Genomic DNA, 22,083 nt, shown 5'->3' on the forward strand with positions numbered 1-22,083 from the left:
TTCGACGCTCTCCTAAGCGTTCGCCAATAATAATGATAATTTACAATAACCTTGCACGAAAACTATTAATTCTTAATTGTGTTGCCTTGAACTTCGGCGGACTACCTTAACGAAGATAATTTCGCACGGTTATATTCGGTAGTTTATTTGGTATTACGTAATGTCCAGAAAACTTCAGCGATGTAATAACCTTAATCCGTAATTGAGATTTGAATTCTTCTCTAATGTAAAGAAAAGTACTAATCGTAAACCAATCAGTTCTGATCAGATAATTTTAAGAGTCGATTCGGATATTAAAAAATTAATAAAATAAATTTTATTTTCTCTTTCAAGAATTAAGATCTGTCAAACTAAATTCAGATGTACAATTTTATAACCTAACATAAACAAGTGGTTTATACAGCTACTCCATAAAAATAAGTATGTTTTATTCTTTTGTGAAAGCCGCCGATGTACTGTTCGGACCTTTGTAATATTCTAAAGAGTTACCTACTAAATTTTCAGATTCGGGTTCCTGCTAGTGGTAGGTTGGGGTCTATAATCCATGATGTAAATTGCTTCCAAGCTCCCTCGGACATTAAATTATTAGCGAGGGTGCTTAATGTCACTATATTTCTTTTGCATATTTACATTGAAATTACAAAAACTAATAATCTTACTGATAAAGAAATTATTATGAATCATTTTTCAATCATTTCTTATAAATCTGCTGTTATTTTAGATAAAAAATATTAAACTTATCGCCCTACCAGTATTCTTCCTATTTCGTCTAAATATGTATACATTTCTTTACTTCTTCATTAAAAATTATTAATAAGAATAATTGAAGAACGTGAATACAATACATAATGCGAATTAAATTAAATAAACATGAAAGAATACAAAGTTTTAGTGATAGTGACAGTTGTATGGTACGTACATACATGTATTTCATGAGTGATAATCAGACCAGCGGAATTGAAAATGCAACCCACAATACATTTCCAAAGTTAACGTGGTTATTTTAAATATCGTATTGTTTTAAAATTAAATTATGAATTCACCATGGCTTTGCTTTCAATGCTTTGCTTTATTTGTCACAACTAACATTTACGAAAAAGTTAAAATACGAAGATTAAAATGTATTCGAACGAGGAGAAAACAGACATGATCCAGATTTATGGTGAATGTAATAAAAATGCGTCTTCTGTATATCAATATATTTTTTTCAAATTCTTCCTTTTTTCACAATTTCGTTTAACCAAGCGAATGACGTTTATGTCAAAATTTGTGAAACTACACAGCTAATTATCGAGTGTTCAAATGAAATCCTGGGCTGGGAAGGCGTTGGAAACGTCAATTGTTGTGCTTTTTTAAAGCGTAGATTAATTGGAGCATGTTGACAGCTAACCTAAAATTTAGAGCCAAAATTTTTTTCTTTTTTTTCTTTCTTTGCAATGTTTTACATCAAAAATAGAATAACGTAGCGATTCCTATTCTCGAAGCAAATATCTAAGGGCACCCTTTGCTGAAAACAAACATGTCTAATTATGTTGCGATTAAACATAAACAAATGTCATTCGTGTGAAACGGCGGGAAATTCAAACTTTACACTGTTCTAGACGGTTTAATTTTTCCAACGCCTACTCAGCCCAGGATTTCATTTGAACACACGATATTATGTTTTATGTCTTTTAAATCAAAAAACAAATATCCGAGTTAACTGTGAAAATGTATTATGGGTTGCATTTTCAATTCCGTCGGGCTCATATCACTCGTGAAATACCCTGCAGTTATTTACATGTACGAAAATTTAGAAGAAGAAAGATACAGTCAAAAAGAAAGTCAAGAAAGAAGAATACGTTATCTTAGTCCTGTACGCTTTTCTGTTCAAGAAAACATCATGAAAGTTTAACTTACAAAGAACTAAAATCAAATTAAATCAAATAACCAACAGGAAAGAAAAAGTAGGTACTAATTTGTTGTTGTGTATTTGACAGATTAATAGTTTGAGTCTGGGAAAATATCACAGTCAATGATTAAGCACGAATAAGACATTTAAAAAAAACATAATTATAAACAAACATAGAAGACGACAGATAAAAAATGGGAATGTTAATTGAGAATTAAATAAAATCATGAAAGGGGAAAAAGGGCTTTTCAGTGTTAATTGATTGTTTTCTGTTGGTCCGTATGGTTACAGACAAATTAACGATAAGAAGTAAAATGTAAGGACAAGTGGGAAATAGAATAAAACATTACGCATACCTAGTCATAAGTTGTGGACACAACAAAATAATAACGCAGTTTTGAAATAAACCCTTTAGTTCAATTTGTGTATTTAGAAAATAGTTTCTATCCTTTGGGAGTCTTTATAAAAGTTATGGATCCAGGAAAAGTGACTGTTATTAAAATGAAATTATGATTCTTTACGACGACCATCTGAAGTCATGGCATGTGAATCCATTTTCTCCCGAAAAAGCAATCCCAAAGGAAGATCAAGATCACGATTATTTTGTTTTTTATTTGATTTTTTGATACTTTTAAAAATACAACTGGAACTACTACTAGCTAAATTAAATATTGCTCATTTCTTAAACGTACATACCAACTAAATAGCAGATAGCTAAGTAAATAGTTAACGTGATTTTTAATAGGAACCATGAATCATAAAATCATACAACGGTTTATGCAGAAGACAGAATCATGGTATGTACTTTTTCCCAAGATGTTTATTAAAATAACTATAAAATCCAGAGGAAATGACATTCCGCGTGATAATTACAAATATTAATTTCGAACAGAAAGCACATTTGAAACGAGTTAACGCACAAAATGTTCATTTTCTCTTTTTTTATTGAACGAAAGCTCTACTTTTCCTGTTGACAAGAAAAATCAAAGATGTCATTGTTTAATTATCACCATCAATAAAGCAGTTGTTTTAATTCTTGCAAGATGAACAGCAGAAGAAAATTATAATTTTCACATTTAATGACTGCAGCAACTCTACCTAAACATAGCAACGAATTTTTGAACACATGATGTCACCGAGTCACTTCGCATAATTTATGTTTTCTTTGATCTTAGCGATTACACCATTTCGACTATCGCATCATCTATTTATATTTTTTGTTCGGAAATTTTATTCGATTTCTTCAATAAAATTGCTTGTATGGTGGAAATGCATAACGTCAAAATTATCTAGATCGTTTTTATTATTGTGTATCAAATTTCAGTGTCTGTAGCAGTTGCTCTCGACGACAGCTATATCTCGAAATAAAAAAATAAAAATATAGCTATCATTAATAATGAACATGCAAAAAACCGTGGTGTGGCCCGGTATGAGTCATTGCGAATTTTACGATAAATGATAGGCTAAGTCGAAGGAGCAGTTGTTCCGTGTAGTCCACTTTATTTGGTTTATCTGAAGGAAGAAAACCTTCGAACGTTATAAAATCCACTTGTAGATGTTGAGGAACGATCAATTTTGTTTCTGGCAGTGGAATGAGTAATGGTGTCTCGCTTGCGGTGGTAGGACTTTAGCTTTAAATATCATCATCTGCGAAGGCATGGCGGGTGGGGTGAAATTCTTCGTCTGCCGGTAAAAAGTGTGATAAGACGGCGTGGCGGCGGCCAGCTCTGGTGAGGTACAACACCTGTGGTCTCAAACCTGATTATCGGACAGTTGCAATAACCATTTAACCGTTTCTTGTCGACTATTGTTTATGACGCCAATTATCCTGTAGTTAAGTATCCGATGAGGATGTCCCTGAGAGCAGAATGATTTTTTGCCGGAGCCACCAAACCGAGCTTCTGGTGCGTCGAGAAGAATCGCGTGTACCTACAAATAGAGTTATGTAGTGTAAATCAAGTAAAATTATTCAATGATACATAGAGTGTGTGTCAGTGTGTCAAAGTGGCTCTTATGCGAAGCACGCTTCTGTCTAATTTATAATCTAGTTCTGTGCGATACAAAAAATATAACTAATGATTTCCTCGCTCCTCCGCAGGAAGTTACACATTTGGTAAAATCCTTTTTTTCAAGTTTCTTTGTAATGATTTCACTATATGGATATGCCGAGTACAATACTCGCCACTTATTTCCTTTACTATGGTCATTACCGCATTCTGGGCTATCGTTCAATTTATGGCGACAACTTTTGTCACGATTCATCCCAGTTATTTACCCCAGAACTGTCCCACTGGTCTTTCAAAGAACTCCCCTGCCACGCTCGAAAATTTTCAATTTTCACCAAAACCCCACCAGATATGAATACACGAAGTTTCTTTATATGGTTGAAATATGACAGGAGAACTTAAAAGGCAATGCCGTCTTGTCGTCAGCGATGCTCTGCTGTATTTTACACTAGAAATTAATTCCAAGAAATTGTGATTGACGTGCTGTTTTCTTTGAAAGCTTTTTAGAATTATTGGGAACTGGAATCCTGCGTTAATTGATCTCGAATACTATCCACAAACACTAAAAATAAAACACTCTAAACGACATCTTGTTTTTTTGAATTTATTATTATTACGGCGACGTATAATTTATGTATTTTGGTCTAATTAAAGTTGTTGTCGCTAAAAACTACAAAATACTTCCTTTGCGGACCTTCCACCGGGAGTTGTCGACGAATTCGGTTTCAACTGCTAATTTTAGTTGTGTTGAAAGACTCGAAAGTCTTGTTTGTACTTTTACCTATTATTAATCAACCGGGAATTAAAAAGGCGAGACGTGACAGACATACCGCATATAGCACGTCCCTCGATTCACTCCCATTTTTAATATGAGTGGTCAAGTTTTTTCAAATTCTCGCCACTCGTTTGTCTGGAATAGCCTTATACCAGATAAACAACTAAATGAGACATGCATTCCAGCTACTTCCTTGGATTTCTCAGAAACATTGACTTGGCAGACGACAGCAATCACCTCTTGTAGTCACCGGTGCCCCCCTCAAATATTTCAGATCGCGTTGTGCATGCCTACATGTTTACATCAACTAGCTCAGTTAGCAGGAGACTTGGTAAAATTTACCATAACAGTATCCACGTCAATTATAAATTAATTTTATTATTGTCAGCGTCATTAGTCAGCCGTTGGCACCGTATCGGTAATTTGTCCTTTTATCTGGCAATTACTCAAATTCTCCGATAAAACTAGTCTCCACTACTTACGAAATACTTTATTAAAATATCTTAAAATACAAAATCAAAAACGTCTATAAATAAAAATAAATAAAAATAATTATAGCACATAAAATAACATTAAAAATCACAAAATTAAGCCTCCACGTGGAGTTTTCTAGCCTCTTCGACGATTCCTTTGTGATACGTTTCACTGGTCGCATCTTCACCTACTTTGTACCCAAACTGAAGCTCCGTTTCTTTCACACTCTCGTCTTGCCTCCTCTCAGCAGGGACATCACTAAAGTCAATGGCACCCAATCCCGTCTGGATCACATGTTTCAAAGTTTGCAAGTTTCCCGATCTGCCTTCTCTCGAATTCTGCTCGCCGCTCTCGTTCTTCAAATAATTGTGCAAATGCTTCAAGTGCACTTCCTCCTTATCGTCAGAAATCTCGTTCGTCTCTTGTACGCGAATTCCGTGGAACTGTTTGCTCGGTCCGTACGTCTTCACTTTCGAGTGGCCTTGGATTATCAAGTATAAAGGACCTCTCAAAGGCTCCATCGGTTGTTTATAATGCTTGAAAAGCGGATCTGTGGTCAGCGACGTTGTCATCGTTGTTGTCGGTATCGTTGTTGTCAGCGCGACGTCCGACGCTGGAGTGGTACTTGTTGTTTCAGCTCTTTCCGTGGTCGGTTGTTCCGTTTGGGATTTCTCTTTGTCCAAAGCTTGTCGAATGGGGTTGGTGGGTTTCTTGTAAATCGGACTCGTGGTGATCGGAGGCGGCTGCATGCTTTGCATGCTCTGCAACGTCTGCATGGTTAGAGGAGTTTGCGTGATCAGAGGTCTCTTGACGTGCGGGAAAACCATCAAGTTTGGAGGTTGAGCGATCAACATTTCTGGTGCCAACACGGGGATGTTGTCGATGGCAGTCGAATGCATCTGGGCCTCGGTTTTACCGATCTTCACGTAAGTATTCGATATGTCCAAGTTGTCGTCGGAGACTTGTCCCTTGTGCATTATCTCTTGTTCGATCAGAGGCGGAGGAGTGACGTAGTTGACGTTGTGATCGCTACTAGCCCCCACCAGAGGTTTGTTGCTTATGTTCTGACGAGAAGGTGAAAACTGGACCTGCATGTACGGCTCCGGGGGTTGAAGGTGTTTTTGAAAAACCACCTCTTCCTTGAAAGGCTTCAGTTTCTTGGTTGAATAGGCTGCCGGGTTTGGTGTTAGATTCGTCGAAGTTTCTGTGGTTTTCCACTCGTTCGCGTTACTCAAACTACTCGACTGGTAGACCAAATTGGCAGCTTGAATCGTGACTTGGGACTGATGAGTGGCCGGAGCTGAGACCGGTCGAGTCACTGGAGAGTTTGTTGTGACAGCAGTGACGGAATCCACTGTGGTTGTTTGAAGAGTGTCAGGTTTCTGTATGGGTTGTGGAGACGGTGGACTGGGTTGCCTGGTGACCATAGGCGGAGGCATCAACATCGTGTAGGGCATCCTTTGTTCGTTTGCCTTGGGGAAGGTTCCCTTGTTTTTGGAGTAGAAATTTGGCGGAAAGTAGGACGAAGTCATGGGGTAATTGGGCCTGGAGTTTCTTTGCCCGGTGAATTTAGGTCCGTCGACGAATTTTAGAAAGGAATCGTAAGTGTCTTTTCGTGAGTCTGCAACTGACGTTCCGGTGCTGGGTTTCTTGGAGGACACACCCAAGAGCAAGATTTCAGTTTTTTGGTTTTCTCCTGGTAAAGGAGGGTCAGGTTTTCTCAAGGCTGGGTCTATCCAGTAGTGGACTCTGTCGAGAACCGGAGGGACGTAATCGTAGGTGGGGTCGTTCTTCAGAGGGTCACCTCTTCCCAGAGGTTTCCATTGGTCGTAGTCCATCCTAGGGGAGAAGAGACCTCTCATGTCTTTGGAATTTGGATCGTCTGAAAAGTCGTAGAATTAGACAGGCGGAAAATGCTAATAAGAAATAAATAAATATGTAACGTAAACAGTGTTGGTAGTATGGGTCAGTATGTCACCCGCGTATTACGGCTAGTTAGGTTAAAGTGTGATGTCTGTATTGTTTACAAATTCTTATGACGCCTGATAAGTGATCATCAATAGTTGAAGTAATTTCCATTGTTTGTAGTAGCTAAATATGGGTGAAACCGGTGTTTATTTCAACAACTCCATCACTTGAAATAATAGAGTGTGGTAATGAGAGTGTCGGGGGCGTACCATTGGTTGTCTGAGTGAAATTACTCTCGGTCGGCGGGACATCCTCGCTGGAAACCAGCTGAAGATGTGACCAGATGAAGATCCAGCAGAAGACCCGTCGCTTGTTTCTGTACTTCATGATCTGCAAAAAGAAACGTAGCAAAGATTAAAGCGCCGCCGCTCCGTCTACCAAACCCATTTCAACAATTAGTTTATTGTGGATCGGAGAAAGTAGGTGTAATCAGTGACGTAACAGAGAGCAGACTAGTGATATCGAGTTATTTCGTCGCAAAATCGTAGAAAGCCAGACGAAAATGTACCGCGAACATATGGTAATTTTTTGCACACGCAAACGTGACAAATTTGAAACGTGTTCTGCCGTTGCCTCCAGTGCGAGATGCAAGACATTTTCAAAACCTAACGTCACAGTCACGAAATCGTGACGAAAGCTTGAGAGGCCCACGCGGGTCGATGAAATTGATTATCGACTGCACATAATGTAGATGTAACGTATTCAAATCTCGGTCACTTTTACCATTACCATTGGAGCGACCGGCCGTACTGGCTCCGGCATACCAACTAGACCTCTCGCGTTTTCAAAATATCGGAATGTCGACGAATGCCCGGAGCGAACCGGTGGGATGATTTGATGGTATTACCAATTTTGAATTTTATGGAAAACGCTACAATAAACATTTCAGAACTTGGGAAAGCGAGGGCATCATTTTCGGTCTCGTGACAGTTATCTACGCTTCTACGCGGGATGACGCAACGCGGCAAGTCAAAAAGTGAGCACGCTTTTGAAAATTCTTCTAATTGGCGCGCGTTCATCTCGCCGACCACCATTAAAAGTGCTTCCCAACCAAAGTGTTTCGTGTGAAAGGGGGCCTTACTTGTTAGTTTCGCGGTCCAAAGCGATATACAACAATATTAATTTCAATTTGTCCCACTTACATACCGTACAAGCAATAATATTTACGTCGGCGTAAATAGTAAATCTCTGCGCTACTGCCATTGATGATCTCCTCTCTCAATAGCTTTACGTGTGCATAAAATATTACACTGATCGGTTTTATTGCGTCTATGGGTTTTGGCTAAAACAAACGAACCGTGCCCATTCGGAAGAACTCCGTCATCACCGCAGGTGTTTACGCTTAGACCACACTTGGCCGCTGGACTGTGGGCTCGGAGCTCTGCTTAAAACGGATTAAAATGGAACTCATCCACTTGCGCAAGAGTTTTCTCTAGTCCATTCTTTTTGGTCACCTTTCATCAATGGACTCTCGGTCAACATTTTAGTGCCACACCTGAGATTTCGTTCGCACTCGGAGCGTCACGCAGTCTGGGAAGCTGAGAAGTTGTTATAATGCCGCTTTCAGGGCCGGATTCGTTGCTAACCTCGCGTTTTTCACGTGGGATTCGAAAGGGCCCCGCCGCCTCTGTGCGTCTTGGGCCCCTCAAATTGATTTCGATGCTGCGAATAAAACGTACGGTGCGTCTCGTGACCTACTTGGTACGTTGTGTGAACAATTAAGAAGTTTTTTAGTTTATAGGAAATCGCCGAGATTATTATCGAATGCTAAAACAAATTGACTTTAAATAAAAGACGGAAGGTCAGTAGGTTACGGTAATCGAGATGGTATCGTGACACCTATGCAAAGTTTTATTTAAACTTGTTATTTCATAGACGGAATAAGCATTGTGTCCTAATGGAGAAAACCGATCGTTTAGCCTCTGTTGTTGTTGTTGTTGTTGTTAACTATGCAGATGCGGCCTGAGAAATTGGCATCATTACAGTCGCTCAGGTCCCTGGGAAAATCATGTCTTCTCTCGAAAATGTTACCGCAAATGCTCCAGATCATGTCAAAATCGAAAGTCAATGAAAGTCTCGTCATGCTTTGACCATTATCGACTCCACATCACCGACCCTTATTGCTAGACACGCGCAGTTATCGGTCTCGATGGTTCGCCGTTAATTTCACCACTTGTAACCACTTTCGAGATTCTGAAAGTTGCAGGATCCTGCAATGCGGGAAATATCTCGCGAACATTTTTAAGATACTTTTCATCGACACGAAAATGTTTAAAAGCTCTTAATCCGACTTAACACTCCGAATATCTCAGTTTTTCAATTATTCGTGCCGTTAGAATAAAATAGATATAGGTTTCAAGTCGAACATGTCTACATAAATGTCAGTTTAATGAATTGGACTGTTACGGTATATCTAAAAATATTTACAAGCGCACACTTTGGTTTTCCTTCGAGTTCCTGGTGAGTCAGCATCCATACTTGAAGATTATTAATAAATTCGGAAAAAAATAGATCCGCGAGTGTCACAACACCGCGAGGAAGGGCGTCGAGACTTTGCCACCGAAAAAATGAATGAATTTTAATGTCTTTTATGGAAAGTCTTAGTGGGGGAGACCGAACGGTGTCGTGTTTGTTTTGCCAGGATTCGCCCATTTTTTAATTTCACTTTATAACACTTATGCTACTTTTTATTATAATTAAGAGAGTATTTTTGAGTGGAACTCGTCTGGTTTGGGCTCGGCCGTATACGCGAACTTCCAATTTGTGTGTGTGTATTTACCGTCATAATTTCTAACCTAACAAAATAAACCGCTATCGTGTTAAGTTAAGCTTAAGATAAAATTATTCCAGTTAATTCATAAATTTATTGGCTAGGCCGCTAATAATGCCATTGATTTATTTACAGGAGTTGTGGGTCATAATTTATGAAATTAAGTAGTTTTGCGCAGTTCTGCAACGAAAGCAAAGCGAACAGGAATCGACGAGTGCGGGGGTTACTCTTCTGGGACCCAGACAAATAAACAAATATTTACCGTTAATGCCGTGACAATAACAATCAATTTCGTGTGACGTAACTTATATAATTTATAACTTTTTTTTGATATAAAAATATTCAAATTAGTGTCGATCTGTGGACAAAATGTCACGACATTATAAATTGCTACAACAATTTGAATTTTAAGCCGCTATCATTATGTAAGGGTCAATTTTTTTTTATTGAACATGAAGTTCAGTCGAGGTCACGGCGACTGACAGTTCGAGTCCTGCCCTGTCGGCTTTTGTCCAAGAATTAATCGTGCCGTTTCAAGAGTGGAAAAAACAAACCGATTGTCGGCGAGATGCAAAACGGCTTGTTCTCGACGGTAACAAATGGAGGTGTGCGTAGGTCATCGGCGGTAACATCGGCTTAAGAGGTGGCGATACCTCCCAAAGATCCATGGGTGTCGTGAGAACACCCGAAAACGAGTGGGCGAGTGTGGGTGTAGTTACACCATCTGTCACAGACACTATTAGAATAACTCGCGATCGGATTTGTGACAGACGATGTTTTTATTAATAAGGGCTCGAGTGTCCGAATCTTTGGCGATTTGCATAACATCCTCGCAATTAGTCACACTCTGAATTCCCAGCTTCGCGAAATATTGAAGATGACCCAACATAAATTACATTTGCACCAATTAAACTCGTTAGATAAGACCGAATTCATTAATTTGAAAAAGCCGAGTAATTAACAACGGTATTTTCGTAAAAATCGGGCGCTTCCAACTCGCCGATCGTGGTCTTTAAAGCTTCTCTTCCAAGAACTTTGCCAAAAGACTTCTTCGTCTTCCGGACGGCCCTCGAAGCAACACCTCTCGTCGTCGATAACGTTAACTAATTTTTGGTCAGGGGAAGAACAACAAACACAAAACACGACGAAACCTTTGCGTTAAAGATTGAGACGTTAAATCGTAAAACTTTTTACAACATGCAAACTTGCAATTTATAATAATTTGACGCAATTAAAATGCAATTAAATGCATGTTTGAACTTTTGGCTTTGATTTTGTGTGCTCGGATTTGTGCGAAATTTTGCGTCGTTGATCCGATTTTTAAATTGAATTGTTCCAAAATTATCCGGTAAATTGCACTTTATGACCGATAATTATACGCTGTAAAATGGCCGGTGTGGTCCGCATGCACAATAGTTCAAAATTGAATAAACCATTTCGCATAGCTTTAAGCTAAAATAATAATTTTAATAGAGGCTTAGCCTATATTGTGTGGCCAGCACGTGTGCATTTCTTCGCGAGTTTCGACGCTTCGGCCAACTTTAAGGCGACGCTTGCACAAGCGAACTGGTCTAATTGTCCGATTGATCGGTGACATTTTTCTTTGAAATTAATCGACAAGAATTACCTCCAGTTTTTCAGATTTCCTCTACCGACTAGTCTGTCAGTGGCGATGCTCCATGAATTTGGCGAATTACCCGAAACTGAAGGTGGAGCACATGGTAGTAACGACGAACCGAAGGATGGTCACAATTTTTTGAAATTGCGTCGATTGCTGTTAACACTATTGTTAATTATTCGATTGTGTGCTGTTCGTAAACACTCTATGTGAAGACTGATCACACAAGACCAGAGAATTACCGACATGACCCCCTCCCTCCCACTTTTCTTTATTTTCTCTAGACCTGATGCCCTCCTCCCTAACAAACTCATTCACTTCCAAAGACTCTCATTGTGAAACCAGCTGATGTAATTTGGAGTATCCATAAGAGTTCAATGACTAACGCGCCTGTCAACATTTGATTTTCACACAGTCGAGACCGGAAAACCGGAACAAACTCCGGCGAGTCAACAGACACGCCGGAGGATTATCCTGGCGGAGGCCCCAACCAGGATGTGCGAATCGTCCGAGGCGGTTCGTCTCGATTTTCTCGAGGAATTTCGAGACGATCTGGAAATGGTGTCGATTTATGAATTTTAGGTTGCGACCTAATTTACGGGGTTAATATTGCGCCAGATCGAGGCGGTGTCGTTCCGACTTGCGGGAACCCGCGACACGTTCTCTAATTCTGTCTAAAATAACGTAATTATATGAATAATTGTGTTAACGCGGTGTTAATTAAAACCTGCCGAACAAACAAATTTAACGTAATTATCAGTTTCCGGCGTCTCTCGACGAATCAATACTATATATCATTACTGGCGACCTAATCTTGGTTTTTTTATCCGTCTTCGTAGTACCTGGTTTGAATTTTACTTTGTCTAGCTTTTGCCCACTTTCTCTTTGGACACTGTCCACTATATTCGCTTCCGACATTCTTTGTTTGACCCCTGCTGAATATTTTATCGCTTGTTTACTCATTAAGTGGCGATCCGTTGGACCGACCAAATTTATTCCACTAGGCCTTATCAGATTCTTTAATTCATAAAATTAACATCTCGTAATGAAAAAGAAAATCATTATGCATGTACGGCGATTTCCATTTCTGCCGTGAAGACTTTATTTAGTCGGAAAGTAAAATGGCTTTTACATATTAAATTTTCGCACGTGCCTACCGCACGAAAATCCTAATCGTACATAATAAATATATCACTTTCTTAACTTATATGTATCGTACAGTTATGGCCCGAACTTTCGTAATTTCACACTCCTTGATCCAGGACTCAATTCAGTTCTTAATAAATTGTGCGACGAGAAACTTCTAATTGTTCCCTAAATATGTACAAACTATTCGCGGTTGCTTCTTACTCTAATTACCCATTAACCTGATTGCCAGCACTGATACCAAGTTTCACTGAACATTACTGCAATAGTGCACAGTTTACAGCCTACTCTATCATTTAGACCGCTTTACAACCTCTGGATGTCTTCAGATAATTGCGATACGGCTGGATTTTGATTGAGCGCGCTCATGAAAATGTCCAATTCGTCTTCCGATTCTTCTTGTCCTCCGGAATCCATCACAGTTTCGGGTTCTTCCGAATCGAAATACTTTTCTTCCTCGTCGTATTCTTTCACGTTGTCGTAGCATTCGTTATTATCCACGCTGTCGTAATCAAAATCTTCGTCTTTCCCGTCGAGAAAATCCTGATACATTGACGACACGAATTCTTCCTTCAACAATTTTTGCTCCTCGGGTGTGATATACTTGGCTTGGGATTTCTTTGGCATCTTAATTTTCGGCTCGTCTGCGAATTCTCCCCATTGCGAATAGGATTCCCGCGGTGAATCATCCGAATCCGTATCTCCCTCTTCTTCCATCCCGTCTTCGTAAACTTCTTGTTTTTTCTTCTTGATCTTCGCATCGTCTCGTTCGATTCCTTCCATTAACACTTTTACCAAAGTACACTCTTCATCAACACATATTCTATCCCTTTCTATTCTCTCTTCTTCTGTCAGGTATTGACCGACCAGTTGTTCGTACAATAACGGGTTACGTTTCATCATTTCGATTTCAGAAAAATACGATTCCTCGTGGATCATATGTTGCAACGCTCCAAATCTGCGATTTTTGATACTGATTTCTCTACTATTTTTGACCGATCCCAGACAGTCGTTCAGGACAATATTAATTTCTTCCGATTCGTCGCAGTTTTGGGTGAACTGTCGGAAAAATTCCAAATGATCTTTCTGCAAGTATTTACCAAATCTCACAAGAAAATTTAATTTGCTTTTGTCGTAAATCTCCACTGCGATGCTGACTTTTTCTTGTTTTGTCAAGTCACTTTCGCCCCTCTGTTGACTTTTGAAACATATTTTCTCATTGTTTGTTAAAAAATCTATAATTTGATCCTTGTCGATTTGCTCAGCTGTTGCTCCCTCCGGCTGATCGACCTCCACCTCCATGGTCATTTTCTGTAAAATTAAAGAATTTATATTTTATCAGTTGAAACTATTCTACATTTGCCAACGAACAATGCGGTGTGTTTAAATGTTCTGTTTTATAAAAATAAACGTGCAAAGTGTTTCTCGAGTACTTCCCCCGCAAGTAATTGACTAATTGGCTAAAATAAGAATGAATTTAAAAATGAGACAAAAGACTGTCCATGCTGTTAATTTAATTATAACAAAACTACATCTCTTATATTTGTTTACCATGCACATAATTTAATATGAAAATATTTAATGAGGGATGGTGCAAGTATCGATTTGTCAGGTTTCGATTTGGTGTATCCAGCGCCCCCTCTGATCCATCGCGTTAACCTAAACATGGCGGCATCGTGCGAAAAAGGTAGGAGGCTTTACTACATTAGAAACGTCAGACGTTTTAACCTAATAAAGTGTTGTTGTGATGTAGTTTATTTGTAGGTCCAAACAGTGAGTTAATTATCGCCAACAAACTTACCCATGTGATGTCCAGATGTAACAATTTTTAGTAGCGTCTCCAAAAGGTAGGTATTCTATTCTTATAGTGTCTCTGGAATTTTACTGGATTTGTCGTAGATGACTCATTTGTTGTTACCGGCTCGATAATCAGTAACCCATGATTCAACTCTTTTACGTTTTAAAAACGACTTTAATATAATTGAATTAACCTCTTCGTCGTTGTTTTCGTGTGACATGAAAACTTGTTTGCAGAATTTCAACTTAACGACATGAACTCGAGTTTTGAGAGTCGACCGCTATGGCGCTGGGATTGGGACGTGATGTGCGGCCCGGGAGGTTTGAAAATCTGGTCGGCCCAGCGACACGACTTGGGTCTCTGTTTCCAGCAACTCTTCCTCCAGATCCCGGCCCTCGCGCTTCTGGCGTGCAGTTCCGCCTACTATTTCGGCCGCCACACGGGTTACGTGATGAGAGGTCGAGTCCAGGTTTACTCGATCTACTTTCGGTGCTTTTTGGCTTTGTGTCTGGCGTTGCTTCCGCTTTTGCAAATTTACATAGACTTGAACACTTCCGAGGACGAAATCTACTCGATTTCGTATTTCTTGTGCGCGGTACAAGGTATCGCGTGGTTCTGCCATTTCGGGTACAGTCTGGTGCTGAGGACCCGGCTGGGTTTGAGTCCTAGGGGGCCGGTTTTCGTGTGCGTTCTCTGGACGTTGCTGTTTGTTTTGAGCGTGGTGTCGCTGCGAAGCCACGTCCTCATCTACAAATACGCCATCAAGCCTGGCTACAGCATCTACGTCGCGTACACCTTCAGCATTTGCCAGATTATCTTGCAGATCGGCTACAGCTTCACTCTTATACCCAGCGAAGGATCCACCACTTATCTCAATTTTGCTGATAGATACACTGAGGTAAGCAGAAACGGTTGTTAGAATAGCTCGTACTGGTCAAGAGCCATCGACGAATGCTTCGCTGCTTCGATTTTCAGATTGGAGAGTCACAAGCGCTTCTCGGCAATGCCTACATCCGATTCACCGAAGAGGGTGATCCCAGCTACTTGGGGGTGGCGATGGAAAACGTCACGTGGCTCTCGAAACTATTATTCTATTGGGTGAATCCCCTGATGGAGAAGGGTGTTCAAGGTAAACTGAATAATTCGGAAGACTTGTACGATTTGCCGTTTTCGTTGAATTGCGGTACGATCAGTACGAAATTAGACAAGGCACTCACTGGTAACATCGACGAGGTTCGAAGACGGGGACGCGAATCAGAACGGAATTTCTCGGCGTCGATTTCGAGCCACTCGACACCCACTTCGCCTGACGTTACGTTTATTGGAGTCAGAAGACACAACGTGTCGATATTCAAGGCCCTGCATAAATGTTTTTGGGTGCAATTTTACAGCATCGGAGTTTTAAAATTTACGGCGGATTGTGCCGGATTCGCCGCCCCCATGCTCTTGAACAGACTAGTGGATTTCATAGAGAACAAGTCGGAAGACATGAAGTGGGGCTACTTGTACGCCTCCCTGCTAATGATGGTAACGCTGATCTGTAAGGTCCTCGTCACGGTTGTAAACTCGATAAAATCGTGAACTAACTTTTCAGCGTCGTTCTGCGACTCCCACTTTAATTTTCTGATGGCGATGGTGGGTCTGAGGATGCGTGGTGCCTTAGTTACCACGATTTACAGGAAAACACTAACCGTCAGCGGAACTGTTTTAAATTCCGCGTTTTCAGTCGGCGAGATCGTAAATTTCATGTCGACAGACATGGATCGTATCGTCAATTCGTGTCCGAGCTTCCACGCTCTCTGGAGTATTCCGTTTCAAGTAAGAATTGTGCGGTTTCTGCGGTCGCCGTTCAAGACAATTTAATTTCAGCTCGCGGTCACTTTGTATTTGTTGTACACCCAAGTGGGCTTGGCATTTTTGTCGGGCGTCGCTTTTGTCGCAATCCTCATCCCAGTCAATAAAATAATCGCCAATAAGATCGGACAATTAAGCACAAAACTGATGAAAGAAAAAGACGGCAGAGTCAAGATGATAACCGAAGTTTTGCGAGGGATTAAGGCCATTAAATTGTACGTTTGGGAGCAGCATTTTCTGCGCATTATCACAAGTATGTCGGATACAATAACAAGCAGGGAAGTATTTAGCAAGCCGAAGTAATTACGACAGTTGCTAAATACTCGACTTTCCCTTGTACACTGCGTATTTTTGGCTCAATTAACTTCAAAGCTCGATTTTCAGAATTAAGGGACAAAGAACTGAAATATTTGAAAGGACGGAAGTATCTTGACGCTCTTTGTGTGTATTTCTGGGCAACGACGCCAGTTGTAATTTCGATTCTCACCTTCTCGACTTACGTCCTAATGGGGAATAAATTGACAGCGGCCACCGTCTTCACGGGCATAGCTTTACTAAATATGCTCATCAGTCCTCTCAATGCTTTTCCCTGGGTGCTCAACGGCCTCACCGAAGCGTGGGTGTCTATCAAAAGGATACAAAGACTGTTAGATGTAAGATATTATTAATATCTCCCAACACATTTTAATAAAATTTTATGACATTCTGTCACTACTCGGACGCCCATAATCAGTTTTGAACACGCTGTAGGCGTGACTTGTCGCTCGATGTACTTTTTAACAAATCTCCCATTTTACTTGCCCCTTTTAAGTCTGAGATTTATTGTCTAATATTTCAGTTAGAAGATTTAGATTTAGAATTATTTTACAACGATTCGCTTTTGGAGTCAAGTCAAAACACTGACATTATAATAAAACATGGTATTTTTAACTGGGGGAGGGAACTGTCAAGCGAAGAAAAAGCTCGTTTGCATGCTGCTCAAACTGGAAGACTGTCTAAGGGCAAGGGCAAGGGTAAAAGAACGCAGTTGCGACCAGAACCGGTCGAAAACCAGGACTCGTACGTTTTTGCCCTGTCGGATGTAAACCTCCGGGTTAGAAAGGTAAATTCACCCCAATACGGGAAGGTATTTTTTGATGTTAAAAAAATTGCAAGGGGGAGTTCGTGGGTGTGATAGGGTCCGTCGGCTGCGGCAAATCCTCCCTCCTGGCCGCCATACTCGCGGAACTGTCGATGCAACAGGGTGAAATCGCAGTGAGCCAAGTCGAATCGGGTTTCGGTTTCGTCACGCAACAACCTTGGCTTCAGAGAGGTACCGTGAGGGACAACATCCTGTTCGGCAAAACTTTCGAAGATAACCGTTACAAATCGGTGTTGTTCGCTTGCGGTTTGGCCGAGGACATATATTTTTGGGCGGCGGGTGACCTGACGGGCGTCGGAGAGGGTGGCACGACTTTATCAGGAGGACAAAAAGCGAGGGTGGCTCTAGCACGCGCCGTCTATCAAGACAAGGCTGTTTACCTTCTGGACGATATCTTATCGGCCGTGGACGTGAAAGTCGCCAAACACATTTTCCAGCACTGCATCATGGGCTTGCTCAAGGACAAAACCAAGATTTTATGCACCCACCACGTCAACTATCTGGTGCACGCCGATAAGATCGTGCTAATGGAGGGCGGCGCCATCAAGCAACAGGGTAAACCCGCAGATGTGCTGACGAATATGGACGACATGTTGCCGATCGAGCTGGAGCTCGGGGAAAGCACCCAGTCCTCTCTGAGCTCGTTGCTGGACAGCGTCAAGGTGGACAACACCGTCGACGAAGACTCGGACAGTTTGCTCCTGCAGGAAGTCAGCGAGACCGGTAACATCGAGTTTAGTGTGTACGCGACGTACTGGAAAGCGGTGGGACACACTCTCAGTTTCATCATCTTCTTGGCCCTATCGATGATGCAGTCGTCGAGGAACATGACCGACTGGTGGCTGGCCAAATGGGTCAGCAGTTCCACCCCTAGCGGCAATTTGACCGGATTCTACGACGACGAGCTGAACGAAGGACACTTCTTCGAAGGATATTCCGACAGCCCTTCGATCGACTATTATCTGAAGGTCTACATCGAACTCGCTTGTATCAACACGATTTTCACTTTGATCAGAGCATTTTTGTTTGCGTATGGAGGGATAGTCGCGGCGTCGAGGATCCACAAGTTACTTTTAAAATCGGTCGTGAAAGTGAGTCGACGATTTGGTTTTGTGTAATTTATTGATTGAACTTACTTTAAGGGCAAATCGACTTTCTTCGACATTTCGCCGATCGGTCGGATCCTTAATCGCTTTTCGAGTGATACCTACACGGTCGACGACACTCTACCCTTCATCGTAAACATCTTGTTGGCGCAGTTTTTCGGTCTTTTAGGTAAGCTCGTGGCGCAAACATCTGATTTGTTCGTAATTTTCCGTCTTTAAGGAACCGTCGTCATCACCGTTTACGGTTTGCCCTGGATATGTCTGGTGCTAATCCCTCTCGTGCCCGTTTATCATTGGCTGCAATACAATTACAGATTGACGTCGAGAGAGCTGAAACGTATCTCCAGCGTTACACTTTCTCCCGTTTATAGTCATTTTAACGAGTCTTTGCAAGGTATTTGAATTTGATTTTGTCCGATCGTAAATGTAGAAACTGTGTTAGGTTTAAGTACGATTCGAGCGATGCGAGCAACTCAGCGTTTCAAACGCGACAACGAGGACAACGTGGATGCAAATATCAAGGCGCAGTTTGCCAGTCAAGCTGCTGCTCGATGGTTAGGTCTCAGACTGCAGTTTATCGGAGTCGCGATGGTGTCGGGAGTCGGTTTCATCGCCATCATCCAGCACCAGTATGACGTGGCGGATCCAGGTATCTAGAAAAACATCCCTCAAGAGCGAGCTTTATGAATGATTTTCAGGCTTAATCGGTTTAGCTTTGTCTTACGCATTATCCATCACCTCCGCGCTAAACGGGCTCGTTAATGCTTTCACCGAAACCGAAAGAGAAATGATTTCGGTGGAAAGGGTGAATCAATATATCAAAGAAATACCTCCCGAGACTACACATTTTGTGATCGATCCCCCCTTCGGCTGGCCCAGTCAAGGTGTCATCGCTTTCAAGAGCGTCGTCCTGAAATACAGGTGAGCGATAAGTCCAATGGGGCGCATTAAAAATCTTCGAAAATTAGGGAACACCTTCCGCCCTCGCTGAGGTTCGTCTCGTTCGAAACGAGGCCGTCGGAGAAAATTGGAGTAGTCGGAAGAACCGGCGCTGGAAAAAGCTCTCTCCTATCAGCACTTTTTCGATTGGTTGAGCTTTACTCCGGCTCAATTTCAATTGACTCGGTCGATATTTCGAGGGTTTCTTTGCAATCTTTAAGGTAATATTTATTTATTTGAAGCTACAGCGGTGTAAACGCAGTCATGATTCAGATCTCGTTTGTTTTGCATCCCCCAAGAACCGTTTCTCTTCAGTGGAAGTCTAAAGGAAAATTTGGACCCTCTAGGCGAATTCAGAGAAAACGAGATGTGGGACGCTTTGAACAAAGTCAATTTGTGTGATACAATTAAGAGATTGGGTGGTCTAGATAATGTCGTTTTTGGAGGAGGGGTGAATTTTTCTGTCGGACAAAAACAGCTGATTTGCTTGGCGAGGGCCATCTTGCACAACGCCAAGGTGAGTCGACAAGAGAACAGTAACACTTGATCTGACTCGATTTTAGGTCTTGTGCATCGACGAAGCCACAGCTAACGTAGATCGAGAGACCGACAGACAAATCCAACAGACTCTCAGATCGGCGTTCAGGAAGAGTACAGTGATCACTATTGCTCACAGAGTCCAAACTATTCTAGATTGTGATAGAGTTCTGGTTATGCAAGACGGACAAGTGGCGGAGTTTGACCAACCCGACAATTTACTCGCAGAACCGCACTCACTTTTCTCCCAATTAGTTAATCAAGATTAATCTTTTCATTTCATACGTATCGATTAAGTATTTATGTTATATTTTACATAATAAAAAAGATAACATATTAGACGTTTATTTTTTTTGAAGTGAAAACTTCTTTAGGCCACATACATTTTATTCCCGGGCACTGAATTAGTTTCATGCGACACGGTAAAATCGTTCGCAGCACAAGCTAAAATCGTTCGCAGCTCAATCGTCCGCAGGTCAGCGACACGGCAAGCTAAAATCAAGGGAGTCGAGTTTTTTAGCGGAGCTAGCGAAAAACAATCAACTATGCGTTACTTGTCAATTTTAAATTTTCATAATACGTTGTGGACTGACCTCAGTGCAGAGCTGCACGAGTAACTGTATATATACCGGGACATTTTTTTAACTCTGAACATAGTCCATACTTATTCCCTATGTTCAATTTTAAAAAACACAGATCAATGCATTGTGAGTTGCTATGTAACCAACTATACCGAACACCAGAGATTTTGAAATAATGTTAAAAATTGTTCCGATTGATGGAATTGGTCTATCATGTGTTGCATTGGAAATGTCACGCACATTTCTAATGCTCTGATTGGCATAGAATAACTGCATTATGTGTATTTCTTCTTCAAACAACTTGACCATTTTGTTAAACTGTGAAGTATTTATTTTCGTTACCTTGGTTACGTGATTACATACATGCATTGACCTGTGTTTTTTAAAACTGAACATGGAATAAGTATGGGCTATGTTCAATGTTAAAAAAATGTCCCGGTATACAGGATATTTCACGAGTGACAATGAGCCTGACGTAATTTAAAATGCGACCCACATTATATTTCCGAAAAAAGTTGGCTACTGAAATTAAAATGTCCGGCTTGTTTTGAAAATGTATTGTGGGTTGAATTTATTATTCCGTCAGGCTCATTATCACTCGTGAAATACCCTGCGTAGTTTTATATGTATAATATAAACGATAAAGACACGACAAATATTGTAAGTTTACAGATGAATGTAGGATTTAATACGTAATTCTCAATTATATCTATGGCTTCAATAATTCATCTATTGGAAACATTTGTGCAGCAAAATGTGAAGAGGAAAATAGACAAATTATCAAATAAAGGATATTGGTGTTGCTATGAAAACTTGTGTTGTGTTCAATATCATCGTCAAGAAAATATAACTTAAACATTCAAACCTAACCTCACAAATTTTGCTAGAGTGTACCTCTAAAAGCAGTTTCTATTGAAAAATACAGATTTTTGGTGTTTATTTAAAAACAGCATTGGATTTAAATAATATTAATTATTTATGCCTTGCTCCTTATTCCTCCAAGTCATCCATAATGATATATTTTTTATAGAATAGCTACATATTACTTAAAATCAGTAATGAGCATCATAGAAGTTTTCACTCTTTTTTTAAATGCACTGTTTATGGTGTTGCGTTTGGTGACATTTCTCGAAATTATTTATAGAGCAGTAAAAGTTTATGCGCAAACTTTTGCGGATTTATGGCAGGATGTTTACTCCATGCGCTAACAATTTTTTTGTGTTCTACTCGCGTGGGGTTAAACGGGGTTGGTTGTGGTGCAGTTCGGATCAAATCTCGAAAGTAAACTATCGTTATTTATAAGTTCTGGAGAAGTGAAAACAGATCTGAGTTTCTGCCGGGTTGTCTCGCTCGTGTCGGCGCAAGTCAAAATGCACCGAATTATGTGGGTGCCTACAAATTGTTTACATCATCTAAAAATATCGAAATTTATTAAGTGGGACTGATTAATTCACTCGACTTGACAGTTAAAGCTTTAGA

The 22,083-nt window shown here is 40.6% G+C and overlaps 3 protein-coding genes across 3 annotated transcripts; 1 reads left to right on the plus strand and 2 right to left on the minus strand.

The window, feature by feature from the left end:
• Positions 1–5,147: 5,147 nt before the first annotated feature.
• Positions 5,148–11,729, minus strand: LOC138132497 (mucin-2). Its single transcript, XM_069050005.1, has 3 exons — positions 11,512–11,729; positions 7,324–7,444; positions 5,148–7,028 (listed from the first exon to the last, which is right to left on the minus strand). The coding sequence occupies exons 2-3, from the start codon at positions 7,439–7,441 to the stop codon at positions 5,260–5,262; spliced, it is 1,887 nt and encodes a 628-aa protein (XP_068906106.1). The 5' UTR covers positions 7,442–7,444; positions 11,512–11,729; the 3' UTR covers positions 5,148–5,259.
• Positions 11,730–12,560: 831 nt separating this feature from the next.
• Positions 12,561–14,687, minus strand: LOC138132498 (coiled-coil domain-containing protein 97). Its single transcript, XM_069050006.1, has 2 exons — positions 14,450–14,687; positions 12,561–13,959 (listed from the first exon to the last, which is right to left on the minus strand). The coding sequence occupies exon 2, from the start codon at positions 13,954–13,956 to the stop codon at positions 12,955–12,957; it is 1,002 nt and encodes a 333-aa protein (XP_068906107.1). The 5' UTR covers positions 13,957–13,959; positions 14,450–14,687; the 3' UTR covers positions 12,561–12,954.
• Positions 14,688–14,699: 12 nt separating this feature from the next.
• LOC138132496 (ATP-binding cassette sub-family C member 10) lies at positions 14,700–20,360 on the plus strand. The gene is made up of 14 exons (XM_069050004.1): positions 14,700–15,344; positions 15,422–15,986; positions 16,041–16,264; positions 16,316–16,553; positions 16,685–16,953; positions 17,139–17,402; positions 17,456–18,532; positions 18,584–18,716; positions 18,768–18,941; positions 18,990–19,196; positions 19,246–19,468; positions 19,516–19,707; positions 19,760–20,003; positions 20,050–20,360. The coding sequence occupies exons 1-14, from the start codon at positions 14,700–14,702 to the stop codon at positions 20,290–20,292; spliced, it is 4,698 nt and encodes a 1,565-aa protein (XP_068906105.1). The 3' UTR covers positions 20,293–20,360.
• Positions 20,361–22,083: the final 1,723 nt, after the last annotated feature.

Source organism: Tenebrio molitor, chromosome 6 (genome assembly GCF_963966145.1).
Source record: "Tenebrio molitor chromosome 6, icTenMoli1.1, whole genome shotgun sequence".
NCBI classification, from domain to species: Eukaryota; Metazoa; Arthropoda; class Insecta; order Coleoptera; family Tenebrionidae; genus Tenebrio; species Tenebrio molitor.